At 49.7% G+C, this 15833-nt stretch overlaps 1 protein-coding gene across 4 annotated transcripts in view; it reads left to right on the forward strand.

Moving 5' to 3' along the window:
* Positions 1-15833, forward strand: part of LOC124314393 (chondroitin sulfate proteoglycan 4-like) — a 30713-nt gene that overhangs the window by 13724 nt on the left and 1156 nt on the right. For 2 of the 4 annotated variants that reach the window (XR_006911201.1, XM_046779521.1), the window contains exons 4-15: positions 5556-6440; positions 6731-7238; positions 9617-10979; positions 11092-11194; positions 11638-11720; positions 11838-12283; positions 12355-12972; positions 13042-13176; positions 13244-13399; positions 13470-13958; positions 14026-14900; positions 14978-15828. Coding sequence is in view for 3 of the 4 variants with exons in the window: in XM_046779521.1 (XP_046635477.1) it covers positions 5556-6440; positions 6731-7238; positions 9617-10979; positions 11092-11194; positions 11638-11720; positions 11838-12283; positions 12355-12972; positions 13042-13176; positions 13244-13399; positions 13470-13958; positions 14026-14900; positions 14978-15828 (6512 nt within the window). In the remaining variant the exon portion in view is untranslated. The remainder of the gene's footprint in view (positions 1-5555; positions 6441-6730; positions 7239-9616; positions 10980-11091; positions 11195-11637; positions 11721-11837; positions 12284-12354; positions 12973-13041; positions 13177-13243; positions 13400-13469; positions 13959-14025; positions 14901-14977; positions 15829-15833) is intronic. The other 2 variants (XM_046779522.1, XM_046779523.1) reach the window with 2 other exon arrangements.

Consider the following 15833-nt stretch of genomic DNA (forward strand, 5'->3'; position numbering starts at 1 on the left):
GCTTGAACAAACAGGCGCGCATCAGCAGGATGAATTGCCCACACGATTTGAGGCCCGGCTCTCAGCTCTGCGTGTGTCTGATATGCTGGAAATGTGTGTGGGGGTTTAACCATGGAAACCCCCCCTCAGCTTCTCTCGTTTCCAGTCGCCGGACATACATAGAAGCACGCGCTCCCCAATCGTCAATTTCCAAATCAGATTTCTCCCATTCAAAAAACAGGAAAAGGAAAAAAGGAAAAAATTTCCCAAATGATAATAATAATAACGTCACAAGATGTGGAGGATGTTTTCAACGGGTTGGTGAATCTTTCACGGTAGCGGTCGTTATATTTTCCCAGCGCAGCTTGTAGACGTTAGACGGTCGGTTAATGGGCAGCCCAGACGGATCGTTTTTTTAGAGAAAAAGAAAATAAATTCGTGAGGGGTTCAAAAAAAATCAATTTTTCATTTTCTTGTTGGTCCTACACTTTTTCGATTTCTCAGTTAAAGAAGAAAAACTGGGAGGAGAGAGAAGAAGAAAAAGTGAGTTTATCTTCACGTTATATATACACACGCTGGGGGTAGGGCTAGGCTACTGCTATCAACTGTCTGGCGGATGTTGTTCAGCTGTGACTCGATTACCCTCCCTGACTACGCTTGGACCAGCCCAGCGGAGAAATCTCTTCTTGGCAATGCTTATAAATAGATCTGCCTAGTAGTCTCTACTCTCTCTCTTTCTCTCCTTCCCGAACGAGATTTTTCCCGTCGTTTTTCCCGCAGAGCTCTCTCTCTATAGGCCGGCACGCTGTGAGTACTACTTTGACTTCTTCTGTGTGTGTGTGTGGGTCCGGCTCCGATAATTGAAGAAGACATTCAGTTCAATATATTCGACCGAGCGTAGTAGAGAAGCGGACAGCACAGTCCAATGTGCAATTCCTCCACACAGCTGCCCACCATTTTGATGTGCGTATCGTATCCCGAGCTCTGGACGCTCTGCCAAACCGGAAGAAAAAGAAAAAATCAGGGAATTGCAAAATACCATCTGTATAATATACTATACAGAATAGAAAGGGAAAAATATATGTTTATGATTACGATTATGATTATTATTATCTACAACTTATCCCCCCGTAGCGGAGTTTATAGAATGGCGAGTTGATGAAGCGCAAAAAGGGCGTTCGGGAAATCTTATCTTTTCGTCCTCCCATCTTTTTCCCGGGTTCCCGGCATGTCGTAGATTTAACATATCCGTAAAATGTCGAGATGTCGATTGGATGTATATCCCCCGTCTTGTTGCATCACCTTATTTTCGGTTATAAAACCCCCCAGAAGGGGAGGAAGGCAAGAAATCTTCTTTTTTTTATTCAATGGGGTTTCTTATTTTTTGTGTCGTGATATTTCGTGGAATCTCTCAACTCCGAACTTCCTCCTTCGAGTCTGTATCTTGACGATGTACTCAACACACGGCAGGGGGGGTAGACACAACCATAACCATAACAATTCCCCAATTTCGTTCGTTCCATCCGTTTGTTGCCGTTCCTTCTACATCCCCTTGCGTCGTTGTAAAGCGAAAAAATAGAAATCGATAAAGTTCGTTAAAAAGATGACGATGAAAACTAGACTCTGGGAGGGTAGATTCTAACCTGGAACCCCATTGGTCCCACCATATTTATGCAGTTATAGGAAGGAAGGAAGGAAATAAAAATGAGAATAAAAACACGGAGTGGAAGATGAGCCAGTCTCCACGATGTTGTATCGTCGTGGAATCGACTTGATAGTGAAATTGTACACATATTTTATTTTGGGGGGAAATTCTAGTAGACCTAGCCTGGCTCTGCGTATCTCGTCTCACAGAATCTTCCGTCGACTCCCGTCGTGACCCGGGCCGATGGGCTATATTTCTACAACGTTCTATAGCCTTAATAATAAACACTAGTCGGCCTGACAACTAACTGAGTACATCTCTCCTATCCGAGTCACAAACACATGTATATAGGCCTTGCTTCCTTTGCGATTGTGTTGATTCTATTCCGTAGCTCAGAGTAACTCATTTTCCCCTATATCCATTTTCTATTCATATACCTTCGCCCATGTTTTTCAATGGTCGTCAACGAACTTTTTTTTATTCCCGAGCTGCTCCGGAGCTCCAACGACATCCCGGAGCAACTGTGATGGCAATATATAGAAACACACGGCCGTGTTGATATGTAATAGATTATATAGCGACTGACAACATAGCAGAGTTGGTAATAACTCTGTTGTTTTGTCTTTTTGCTCAACTCGATTTCTTCGTTCGACTTTTGGCGCGGGTTTATTTGAACTCTATAGATATATCGGTGTGCGGGATTGTTTTTCTCCCGTTTGTTTTCCCTCGCCCATGGATCCTTATTTTTGCTGGGGTTGCGTCTCTTCTGCCAGACTGTATTACACGTCAACACATCCATCCAGTCGCGAAAGCGGGGTCCCACCGCTCTATATAAAAGCTGTATAGACACAAAGGAGTTTGAAAAGACACCCGTGTGTGTCTAGAGCAGCAGCAGCTAATCCTGGCGTCTTTGTCTTGTATTTTCTTCCCTTTACGGCACGCACCTTGACAACCTTCTGTCTCTTCTCCTTCTTCTTTCTAGCTGCTGGGCTAGGAGAGAACAAATATACACAACGGCCGGATGCGAGTGGTGGTAGTGGTGGTGGAAGGGGGTTTTGTAAGTAATGGCTCCCGAAGATGGGTGTTCAAATTGGACTCTCGTCTTTCAGTCGTTTGACTTTTTTGGGGGGTTGGTTGCTGTTACACATTTTCCCGGAGCCGGAGAGCGAGACAACCGGGTTTCTTCATTACAAAGATGGAAAGACGAGTATGGCGAAATCACTCGAGATTGGCGGACCCAAAAAAACAGCAACAGAGTTGAGTGCTGCCCTGCTGAAGGGAAAAACAAATAAGGAAGCCCAAAGCCAGCGGAGCAACACACACGAAATGAAGCGGATTCCATATCCAATTACCTGGCTGCTCTGCTCCTCTTCTTTCTCCCTCCACGTCGCGATCGCCGCCTTGGCTTTCACGTTGTGCTCCAAAGTCAAAGGGATAGCCGAGCTCAAGAAAAGAGCACACACACACACAATGACTCGATAGATAGATAGATAGATAAGAGCTGTGTGTGTGTGTGTGTTGCTCTGCTTTGTCGTCGTCTACATTACAACCCCGGCGCCGTACTGTATATGTTGGACGCGATACACAATTACACGTCGTCCTCTCACGGTCTCACGGTGACGGTTAAGAGACTCGGCTGATACTCTAAACTCTCTCGCTTCCTTGTGCGCTATTAGATGGACGAGTTGTTGGGATATACAAGAGTCTGGGCCGATCTACAGTAATATAGATCCATACAACCGTCCCAGGTCCTAAAATTACCCCCAGCCGTGAAAGGATCTCTCTAGAACAAGGGGAAATGGCGAATTTGCTCTCGAATGTACCTCACCTAGAAACGGCGAGGCCCAAAACAGTTTGCCTATCCACCGCCCCATTGTCTGACTGGACTACTGCCCATACGCACAATGGGAATCAGTTGTCTGAAATTCTGAATGGCCTTTTGTCTCTTCTTACTACACATCAAAGACTATAGAGAGATGTGCTAGATTGCGCAAGTTGTTGGATAATAATCAATCCTCATTACGGTGAGGGCGTGGGTGGGAGAGAAGAAAAAAAAAGGAGGGGGTTTCCGCCCGCGTCTCGGCTGCTGTTGCTGGCCTTTTTTATTTTGCTGACGAAGCTGTGCAACCGTAGACGCCGAACACGTGTGAACACACAGCGCTCAACAACAACACAGCAGAGGCCAGCACTCTGAGCTCTCCTTTGCTCACTATGTCAAGTGGAAGGGATTAATTACTTCCATGTACAAACGTAGAGCTGCTCTAATACGACGGTTGCTCTTTCTGCTGAGGCTGCCTTATTAGACGAGTTTGTGCTCCTCCGTCTCCCAATAGTCTCTGATTCCTCCTCCGGTCTCTACGGCGTGTCCAGCGTCCGGCACACGCAAGTTGATGGGCGCCTACAGCGGTCACACAATCCAATTCGGAGAGATAGTCTGATGATATGCTGATGCGACGGCCATTCCCTCAAGAGAAAACGCGGGCCGGCCAATAAATAAGACTCGGGGTCTGTCTTTCTCTGTGTGTAGACTCACACAGAGATGTGCATCATGTTGGCTCCTGATGCTGGACAGTAAATAGGAGGTAAATAACAGCGAGTATCCCGACTAGTTACTAGAGTGTCGTCGCCGTGTAGACTCTCTGGCTGGACGGGGGCCGGGAGCGATTCGACTCGTGTTTAGACAAATATACAACAGCAGACTGGATAGACGGGAATGGATGTGACTCGGTCCGTGTACACATGTATATACTATCGATTCCCGTCTGTACATTTTTCTGGCCTAGAGCTCGGAACATGCATCTAGGGATTTGGAAGCTGATCCGGCGGACAGAATAAGAGGGGAGATCTTTGTGTACGTATACAATGGGAAAAGCAAAGGTCTTCTTCTTCTTGGTGTGTAGATAACAATCTAGAAATGTATAATTGAAGCTGTCGTCGTTGTCGACGGCCTTATTTAAACTATTCGCACGTGTATGCACACACACAGCACACACATCTACAGACGGCCTGTTGCAATTTGAATAGTTCCGCACCGGAAAGCAGCGAAATTGAGGCCGTCCTGTCTAAAGTTACTTTTTCCAGGAAGAAAAGCTGTTGAGGTCGACGACGACACGACAGTCTCTTGTAAAACAGCGTTCCAAACCAAACCGGGCAAGAGGAGGGGGGTATTAGTGTGTGCTGTATTACACCTTTATTGCTTTCTCCTTTTTCTCTCTCTCTTGTGTCGAGTGTGTGCGCTCGTATGATTGATTTATCTCGACAGCTACACAGTTGTGAAGCCGTTAGCCAATTTGGTTTGACTTGTATTTCGGCCCTATGGTCCATTTTCGTCCAGCTCTTAACAAACGAAAAAGAGGGAGAGAGAACCCGAGACAGGATTTTTATTGGAACTTTGGCCCGGGATTATGTAAGCACATAAAAAGCTACAAAATATAAATAAATCCCCGTTCAAGATCTTTTCCCCCCAACGGTGCGCCAGAGAGAGAGAGAGCGATGTCTATGACAAATAGCCCATGAAACAGCTGTAACCGCTTACATTATTAAGCATGGCAACAGCAGACAGGTTTATTATCGCGTCCGTCTCTCCTTTTGAGTTTTCGAAAAGAAAAAAGAAAAAATCTCGGCCGTGTAGCCAAAACAATTCGGCTGGAACCGAGGCCCGTGTGTGTGTGTGTGGGGCTTTGTGTATTCACAACACATGGAACACACGACACACGTCGGTTGACTCAAAACGTCGTAAAGACGACCGACGACTTGAACCTGATACTACTTTTTTTTGTGATTAGAATATTAACCCAGGGGCCCTGGGTTTGTGTGTGCTGCAGATGTTTGACATGAATGGAGTCCTGACATTTAACCCGTTTCTCTATTTCTCCCCCTTTTTTTCTTTTTGATTTCATATGACGGGCCGTATTATTTACATAATGGGCAGCAGCAGCAGCAGCAGACGGACGGAAATGCGGCGGCCGCCTTCGCCGTCAGCTGGGATTGCAGCGCCGAGTTTGACGCCACATCCGAGAAGGACATGAGCTTCCTGTCGGCCGACTCGTACGTCTCGTTCGGCGGGACGGGCATCGCCAAAACCGGGTCCACCTTACGATTCCAGCTCAAGACGCAGAGCCGCGACTGCGTTTTGCTCTACAGCAGCGGACCGCCGGCCAAGCCGGACTTTGCGGCCGTCGAACTCGTCGAGGGACATTTGCGAGTCAGCCTGGACGCCGGCGGCGGAAGCGCCGTCGATCTCTTCAGCGATCAGGCCGTCAACGACGGGCTCTGGCATCAGGTGGAGCTGCGGCTGGCCGCCGGAACGGTTGAATTGAAGATTGACGGCAAATCCAGCTCGAGCAGCAGCAGCAACGTCCGCGATTCCGGATTCTTGACGTCGTCGCCGTCCAACAAATACCTGGAGCTGAGCGGACAAATCTATTTGGGCGGGGTGGAAGTGGCCCGTCACGCCCGGGCTCTCATTCAGGGCGTCCGGACGGCCAACAGCAGTCTGCGCGGCTGCATCCGGAGACTGGAATTGGACGGCCGTTTGTTGGGTCTCCGCGACGCCCGGGTGACGCGTCACGTGGCCGCCGATTGTCAGTGGCATTACCCGTGCACTTCCATCAATCCATCGCCGTGCGTCGACGGGGCCCAGTGCTCGCAGGACGGGCTGGATCATTTCCGCTGCGAGTGTCCCCAGCAGCCGTGCACCAAACCGGAATTCATCAACTACAAGGCGGCCGTCACCAGCAGCAGCACATCCGTCATCACCGGGCCGGCCTTGGGTCCCGACACCCATCCGCCCGTCCTCAATCTTTCGCCTGTCCAGGTCAGTCGCACCACCACATTGTCACATTTATTTTACCCAAATGTAAATGCGCCGAGAATTGATTTCAATTATTGATACAACTGTCCAGCCAGTTTCATTTCCGCCATTTCATACGCCATTTCAAAAAAAGGCCCACCGTTTTCTTGATGAAGACGTGCGGATCAAATGTTGGGCCGGTCTCAAATTTCCGGTTCACGCCGCTGTCCATTCACGTTAGGTCCATTGATGATGAAACTCAACCGACCGCCTATTCACGTTTCTCGTTTTGTTTGGATTCAATTTATTTGCAGGTGACGGAAGGAGGTTCCATGACGCTGACGTCGCGCCACCTGCAAGTGCAGCTGGACTATGAGAAATTCGGCGTCCGTGAATCGGGCGTCATGTTTCACGTGGTCAGACCGCCGCAGTACGGCCGGCTCTTCTCGACGCTTTGGCGACGGGCCGACGAGGCCACTTTCACCCTGCTGGACGTCCATAGCGATCGTGTCCGCTACGTCCACGACGGATCCGAGACGCTGCGTGATTCGGCCCTGCTGGAACTGGAGCTGGCCCCCCGACAGGGATTCCTCCTGCCGGCCTACCTGCAGAAGCGCCAGCGCTTCGTCCTCCACTTGTCCGTCAGTCCGGTCAACGATCCTCCGGAATTGTCGCTATCGCCGGGCAAGGCCGTCCTCCGGCTGGTCAAACACACCCGCAAAGCTCTGACGCCCGACCTGCTGGCCGCCTTCGATCCGGACAACCAGCCCAAAGATCTTCTCTACTCGGTTCTCAACTCGAAGAGCGACGGCGACATGGAAGGTAAGAAGAAGACGATCGTTAATATCCCTCCCTCCCTAGCCCAGTCTTCCAGCCATTAAAATATTTATTGGCCAGTCCGTGAAAGACGAAACGAGTAGATGAGAACCATTTGAAAACGTAAACGACGAATTAGCGATGAAACGCTTAACCGGAGATAGTTACACGCTTAACGAGCGAACCGAGGAATACCAAGGTAATCAAAAATGAATAGAAGGCGGGAGGGGCCGGCTGCTGGACTGTCGAGGAGTAGGGTGGTGGTGGGGTGGAATAGGAGTGTATGCTATAATTGATGTGGGTTTATAACACAACCCAAGCGAAACGCAAATGTAGCATGCAGAGAGTCTGATATGGCACAGTTGAAACTTGCTCTGATTTCGCGCTCTTAATTGTCTGCGTTTTATTCCGCACAGCGCGCACACACCATGGGCAGGGCAGGGCCGTCGTCGTCGTCATTGAGGCGCTCTCATAATCAAAAGCCCTGAGCAAGCATATCTTTGCCATGGAGAGGGAGAGGGGGGCCGGCAAAGTTTCAAAGCTCTCTCTCTCATCGAGTAACTTTGTGTGTTGTGAGAGATTGCCAGTGTACAGCTCTGTAGAGAGAGAGAGAGAGAGCCGCACTGGCATGCTTAAATGGCCGTAAATCGCTGACGGGCTCGACTCCACTCGAGCTGCTTTTGGTTGGTGTAGTATACGTAGTAACGTCGGGGCATGTAATATGCCGAGTTTGGGCCATTTGATACTTTTGAGAGACAAAGGAGAAATGCTAGATAGCCAAAGAAAGAAAGGAGGAGGGTTGAAAAGGATGAATAGCTGCTGGACGCGCAGGAGAGGAGAAGAGAAGAGCATTGCACAGCAACGAAACGCACCCGCGAGGAGTTGCAGTCAACTTTTTGGCTCATCTACGGTCGAGATCAGAGTTGCTTGAAAAGGCAGTCGAGAGTTCAAACAGCTTCATCCATATGCAAGTCTCTTTTTCCCTTTTTCTTTTTCTTGGACTGCTGTCGCGACTAATCAATTTTATATATAACATACTGAAGCGACTAGATGATGCACGCGACAGGCGCTCACCTCCCCGCCTGTCGTCACCCGCAACGGACGAGATGCCAGGCCGTCAAACTCGGAAAAAACTGAAACTCTATTCTCTCTCTCTTTTTCTCTCTGTGTATTAGATCTCCCCTGTAATTCCCCAACTCTTTTTCTCCGTTTGTTGGCCGTCGTTTTCAACCGCCCACAAAAAAAGTCTGGACGGATTCCGTGTGACAGGACACAAATTTTCGGCTCTACAGTCCGCGAGTTATGGCTTCATATACTTGAGCCGGTAGAAATGCTGGGGGGAAAAGAAATTCGGTGAAACACAACAGAAATGTTGAGACTCAAAATTTAGCCCGACACGGAATTCCGGAAGGGGGGATATCACAACAAGAGAAACGATATGAACGTGAATGACGATTGAGAAGAATTTGGAAAATTAGCTGTTGGCCCTGTAGTAAAAAAAAAAGTCGCCCAGCTGCTGTCCCTCCTGTCTGCGTGTAACAAGTGCGAGATATGTCTCGTCTACGCCATTCCACACTATTTTTCTCTCGGGCTGGACTGGGTTTGCTGGGTCGTCGTGTGGCTTCTCACGCGTGATTTCACTTGGCACATGAATGAATCTTGGCAGCGCTGGCTATGAGAAAGAAAAAAAGATTTTTCTTTTTTCTTTTTTTTACGATCTTCCTCATTGATGGGAAACGGCCTGTCCGTCCCGCGCGCCTCGCTGAAATCTATTTGCGTCCGTCAACTTGACAGAGCCATCTAGTGGCCGTCTATTTGACGCAACAGATTCACAACAACAACACTCAATCGACTAAGCTACTATTACTATTTACTACTTCGTGGAAATGATCAAAATAAACATTATTCCTCGAAAGGAAATTTGTTCCCGTACAGAAACACGAAGAATCTCCGTAATTGGGCAATTTGAGTCGCTGTTGATTTCAATTGAAGTTCAAAGACAGCGAACTTTGTAGTTGTACGGATGAATATGTTCATTTGCTGAAGGAGGGAGTTGGAAAAACACCACTCCACCCGCTCTACTAGATGTTGTTCATTGAACACTTTTGTTTAGTTTCCACCCGAAAAGTTGAGTCACGCTACGCTGGAGCTGACATGGATACACTTACGCAACTCTTGTGCATTTGGAGTTGCTCTCGTTGGCCGCCTTCGACAGCGTTTGTTGTTGTGCTGAGCTTCTTTTTTCATTGGGGGGGAGTGTCGCATCAAAAAGTTTCTGTAATGTACGCCGTTGCTGTGGCGATTCCTTTTCCACGCCATGGATAATCATAAAATCAATCCGCACTATAATAATCAACTGATTTATTTTTTGTTGGCAATGGCAGGTTCCATCGAGAATAAAATGCAGTCGGGCGTGGCCATCAGCAGCTTCACTCAAGAGGACGTCAATCAAGGGCGCATTTGGTACGTTCATCGCGGGTCGCCCAATGGCCGGCTGGCGCTGCGCGTGTCGGACGGAGCCGAGAGCGGACCGACGGCCGTCCTGCGGATCGCCGCCTTTGATCTCCAACTTTTCCTGGCCAACAACACTGGGCTCCTGGTTCCCGTCAACGGGTCGGCCGCTTTGACGGCCGCCAATTTGACCTTTAGCACCAATGCCCCGGATCAAGAGCTGGACATCCGCTATGACATCACCCGGCCGCCGCAGCACGGGCAGATTCAAGCCTGGCGATCTGGGCGCTGGCAGTCCATCAACTGGTTCAATTCGGGTCAATTGCAGCGGGCCGAGCGCATCCGCTACGTCCACCTGCCGACTGGATTCCAACCGCCGGCTAGCCAGGACGATTTCCAGTTTTCAGTTTCGGTCGCCCTGGAGGTGGCTGAAGTCTTCCGCTCGCCCATCATGTACCAATTTCGGTTCCAGCTGCTGGACGCCGTGTTGCGCGAGGAAAACAATCGCGGACTGGCCATGACGGGCGGATCAACGCAATCGGTTGCCATCGGGTCGGCCCAGCTCAAGTTCGTCGTCGAGCCTCAGTCCAGCGCCGAGGAGGAAGTGGTTTACACTCTGCTGGACCCGCCGCTCTACGGCTCACTGTGGATCCAGTCGCAGTCGAGTCCGCTGGACACGGGCTCCAAGTGGTCGCAGAGTCTCCTCAACTCGCAGCGACTCCACTACCGTTTGGCCCGTCGGACGCTGTCGTCGCTGGGCGATGGCTTCACTTTCCGCGTGGCTTCGTCGTCGGGACTCGCATCGTCCGACCTGCATCGCTTCGAGATCAACTACGCACCGGGCAACGACACTCCCACCACGGCCGCCGTGACTATCGGCGAGTTGTTGGTGAACGAAGGCGAAACGGCCGTCCTGCAGGCCAGCCTATTGGGCTTCTCGCTGCCGATGGCCATCAATTACTCTGTGCTGGAAAAGCCTCGCCACGGCCAACTCAATTTGCTGGACGTCGGCAAGCGATCCGTGATGCGTAAAAACATCAGCTGGTTCGGCTCGGACGATCTAACTGATCAAAGGATCGTTTACACGCACGACGACAGCGAATCCATCACCGATCAATTCTTGTTTCTCGCCCGTCCACGACTCGCCCCCGATGATCCCTCGAAGGATTTCCAATACGTTGGCACGTTTCCCGTTCGCGCTCACATGAAGAATGATAATCCGCCCGTCCGTGTCGGCGATCAAGTCCTCCGCGTCGTTACCAATGGAGAGCGTCGACTCAGTCCCGACATCCTAAGGTAATTTTCCTTCGTACTTTATCCGCTTACGCGCATTTTCCTCTTTTTTTAAATTTATTTCATTCGCAATGCAATTCCGTCTTTTTGCCTTCCCTCCTCCCCTTCCTTACAGATACATCGATCCGGACGTGGAAACCAGCCCGGCCAGCATTGTCTATTCACCGCGCGGAGTGCCGAACGGGGCCTTTTATCTGACGGACAGACCAGACGTTCAAGTAATTTTCAACAATTGGACATTCCACTTAGATATTAGAGACGAGAGCTCCTTATTCACAAGTGCCTGATGCAGTCTTGCCAGTTATTTTAATATCGATCAACTCAAACAAAAAAAAACAATTGCCAATTGTACAGAATCCCCCACCCACCCGTCATCTTATTTGGCTTTTGTTGAGGAAACTCAACGCGATCCTCTCTCTCGAGTTGACGAGTCCGCACTGGATTCAGCACTTTCGACGAGTGTTGTTCACTACCATTCAAAACTCGTCGTCGAGAGAGTGTGTGTCGAGAGACACACGTACAGTCGGCCATTTGACAACAACAACAGGCCATGGCTTATTTATGTGACGCTTGTTGTTGCGACTGTATTTTCCTGGTTGTTTTTTTGGCGCATAGGCGCGAACCTTATTTCATTTTTTATTTCTCTCCTCTTTTGTTTTAGGTATTCCAGTTCAGTCAGGAAGATGTGAACGACGGCAAAATTCTCTTCCGGCACGTCGGCAGCCCGTACGGACGCACTACGCTGTAAATAACATTTATTTGTTGTTGTTGTTGTTCAAAAGTTTCGCCCGTCTTAAAAGCGCATTATCGCTAATTTATGCTGATTGCCGCTCAACTTATTCAATTGTCCTCCTCTGTTAGGTGGGTGACGGACAATCAGTATCACGTTACCGGAACGCTGGAAGTGCAGGCGTCGGAGCCTTTCCTTGAACGGATTAACCAAACGAAAGTGACGGTGCGGCGCGGGCATTTTGTTGCTTTAGGTGTTGCCCAGCTGGGCATGGTTTCTAATCTCGACTACGACTCGAACGAGTTGGCGTTTTACCTGCTGGACCAGCCGCAGCACGGCTTAGTGCAGATGAACGGCTCGACGATTTTGAAGATGGAATCGTTCACCCAGGAGGATCTCCTGGCCGGCAAAGTTACTTACGAGAACAAGAATCAGACGGACGGCAAAGATTGGTTTAAAGTGCGCGCCGTACTCAGGCGGGTGGAGTACGAATGCGTCGTCGAGGTGCGCATCTACCCGGAAACCTATTGGCAACCCATGAAGGTGCTTCAAAACGAATTAGTCACTGTAGAAGAAGGTGAATTGGTATTCATATCATTTCTATTTCATAATTCCTTGCGAAATTAACACTTGGGACACATCTGACAGGTACAAGTTTCACCATCGACTCGTCTTCGTTGAAAATCAGCCACCCGCAAGGCGTCAACCGGCTAGACGTGACGTACATCGTCCACCAACCGCCCCTTCACGGCTATTTGGAGGTAGACCGAGACGAGCACGAGTACGAGGACCTGGTGACGGGCCGCAGTGCCAACCTACTTCCGCCCGAAGTTCACCTCTTCGACCAGAGTGCCATCGACGAGCAGCGCTTACACTACATCCAGTCTGGCGCCAATCAGAGCTCGGATTCCTTCGTCTTCGACGTCACCAACGGCGTCGTGACGCTGACCAATCTGACTTTTCAGCTGGCCATTATCCCCAAATCGATTTACTTGCTCACCCGGCCCATTGAAGTCCTCGAAGGCGGACATTCCGTCCTGACCGTCTCCGACCTCAAAATCGTGACTCGCTACTACGCCGACAAAGTCGACAGTTTCCTGGTCGTCAAAATGCCCGTTCACGGCCACCTCCAGCTGAAGGGCGTCTCGGCTGAGACCGAACCCTTGACTCGCTTTACTTACACGCAATTGATTGAGAAACAAGTTCTCTATTGGCACGATGGAAGTGAGGAGGCCAACGATACACTGGAGATTGTCGCCCTCGCTGGTAATTGCCAATCCAATGTGATACTATCATCAATAAAAATTTGACTCAATTTGTTATGATTTCTTGCAGGTAAAAAGGAAAGTCTTCCGGCCACTATTCAGATTCAGGTGCGACCGGTGGACGATGAAAGGCCAACGCTTGTCAACAACACGGGCATTTTGGTTTGGCAAGGATCTACCACAGTGCTGGATAAATCCCAACTTGGTATTTAGGATTTAATTGTTTGTTGAAGATTTGTCTTCCAAGTTTGTTATTTTATTTGTTGAAACAGGTGCATCCGATGTCGATACGCTTCCGCAGTCTATCGAGTTCTCTTTCGGGCGTGCGGATTGCGGCTACATGGCGTCGGGACCCAACTTGAGTGACCCAGTTACCACCATCACTCAACATCAAATCGACCTGCACCAAATTGCTTTTGTCCATCAAGGTTAGCATCGAATTGTTCGAATCATTTGAGTTTTTCTTATCTTAAAATTCTTCATTTAAATCACTTCCAGGGAGAACCAACTGCACTGTCCCTTTCAATTTGACGGACGGCCAGTCGGCAATGCCCAGTCAACATCATTTGCAGATCAGCGCTCGCAAGATGCAGGTGCGACTGGTGCGCAATCAGCGACTCCACGTTTTCCCGATGATGCAGCAGTCAATCACCTCGGTTCAATTGCTGGCCGTGACCAGTGGCGACATATTGACGAACCGCCAGCAAAACGTCCCCCGCTTCCAGGTGACTCGCCCGCCACGACTTGGGCGGCTACTCCTGGAACAAGCCGACGGTTCCACCAAGCGAGTCACCAGTTTCACCCAACGCGATCTCAATCAAAGTTTGGTCATCTACGAACACACGGAACCGTTCGCCGACGTCAGTGTCAACGACAGCTTCGTCATTGACATCATGTCCGATCTCAGCTCGCCGCTTCAACAGCAGCAGTTTAACATTGAAATTTCCGTCGCCACCATGGCCGAAGGTGGACTCGACCGCTATCTTGGTATTTTATAAACACATTTTAATTGTTACACGCCCTATCGTTAATGCGGACGATTATTGTTTTTCAGGTTTGGTTGCACTGGAGACTGAAGAGGGAGGCACAGCAATTATACGTGAAAAGAATCTGAACTTGAGCGGAATCGTCCAGCTGATTAGCAGCTATCAGGGCGTGCTGGCCACCCAACCGCCTAGATTACGTCTGGTATTATCGCAAGCCCCACAGCACGGATTCGTGTCCGTGAGCGGTCGACGAGTGGATCTCGGGAGCGAGATGACAGCGGAGGAAATCGCGTCTGGCCAAGTGGAATACCAGCACGACCATTCTGATACCTTGGAAGATTGGATCGGCCTGACCGTTCTGCTGCAAAGGCCGGAAAAGGGATCCGATCGACCGGACATTCTTCTCTACAACGGAACGCTGCGCGTCAACATCTTGCCCGTCAATGACCAAATCTTTCAACTGTTGACCAAAGCTCCGGCAATGACGGTAGTCGAGCGTCAATGGAGAGCCATCACAGCCGAAGTTCTGCTGACGGAAGACGCCGACACATCCGCCAAGGATTTGATCTACGACGTGATTCAAGCGCCGCAATTTGGCAAATTGGCCTTGACGGCTGAAAACGCCACAACTTTAGCTATGGCCGGAACTACGATTGGGCCGCCGCTGGTCCGTTTCAGCCAAGATGATGTCAACCGAGGGCGGGTTGTCTTTCTGCATGACGGGACGATGGATCCGCGATCGACATTTTTCATTTTCCGCGTATCGGACGGCCATTTTAAAGCGGACAGCGGTGTTTTCAGCATTCACTTTGAGCCGCTGACGCTCCGTTTCGTCAACCACTCCGTCATCGGCATCCAGCAGGGCCAATCGACAGCCATCGTTGTTAATTCTTCTATGGGTGCTGAATCGAATGGCCAGCGCCGTCACATTTTTTACAATGTGGTAAGTAGCGTCTTGAAAACTTTTTCTCTCAGTTCATTTCTTGTTTAAAAGCTCACTGCTTTGTTTGGTTTCTGTAGACAAAGGAGCCGGAAAACGGTAAACTTTACATCAATGACTTTCCCGTCACCACATTTGGCCAGTCGAACATCGACAAGGAGGAATTGCTTTATGTTCAGACCAACATGACGGCTTCGTTTGACTGGTTCCAAGTGACCGTTTGGAACATGGCTGTTGTGTTGGAGAGGCAGATGTTCAATGTTAGCGTGATACCACTTTTGGCCAACAATCCGAGTGCGGGCAAACGGCCTATTCGCGCAATTGCCGGAGAGAAAACGGCCATCACTTTGGCCATGCTGGACGCCGGACGGTTGGCCACGCTGACAAATAGCAACCCGACTTTCACTATCATCCGCAAACCACGCTACGGCAAAATTCGTAAAATTGTTCCCTCCTCCAGTGGCAGTGGAATGAATCGACTCGTTAAACGCCAATCGGGCAACGGTGGGGGCAACAAGGAAAAAGATACTTACGTCTTCAGTCACGAAGATGTCCAGAGTCAATTCATATTTTACGTGACGCGAAAAATGGACAACCTGAATGAGACGCACGTGATGGACAGCTGCGAGTATCGTCTGACGGCACCCAATGTCCAGCCGGCTATGGGTGTCGTCGAATTTCTTCTTTTGCCCAGCGGATCCGCCGGCTCTACTTTAGTTGCGGCCAGTAAAAACAGCATAGACGTCATTCAGGGCCAGCAAACTCCGAACCACAATTTCGCCAACCCGCGCCATCCATCGTCGCCCGACATTGTCACAGAAAACACTCTGGCTGGCCTCGGTCTGGGCGTCATGACCAACGATATTTTCCTCATCGTCGGGATCGTCTGCGGCATTTTGGGACTTGGCCTTGTCATCCTCATCACTATCAAGTGAG

This window comes from Daphnia pulicaria, chromosome 10 (assembly GCF_021234035.1).
Source record: "Daphnia pulicaria isolate SC F1-1A chromosome 10, SC_F0-13Bv2, whole genome shotgun sequence".
Lineage (NCBI taxonomy): Eukaryota > Metazoa > Arthropoda > Branchiopoda > Diplostraca > Daphniidae > Daphnia > Daphnia pulicaria.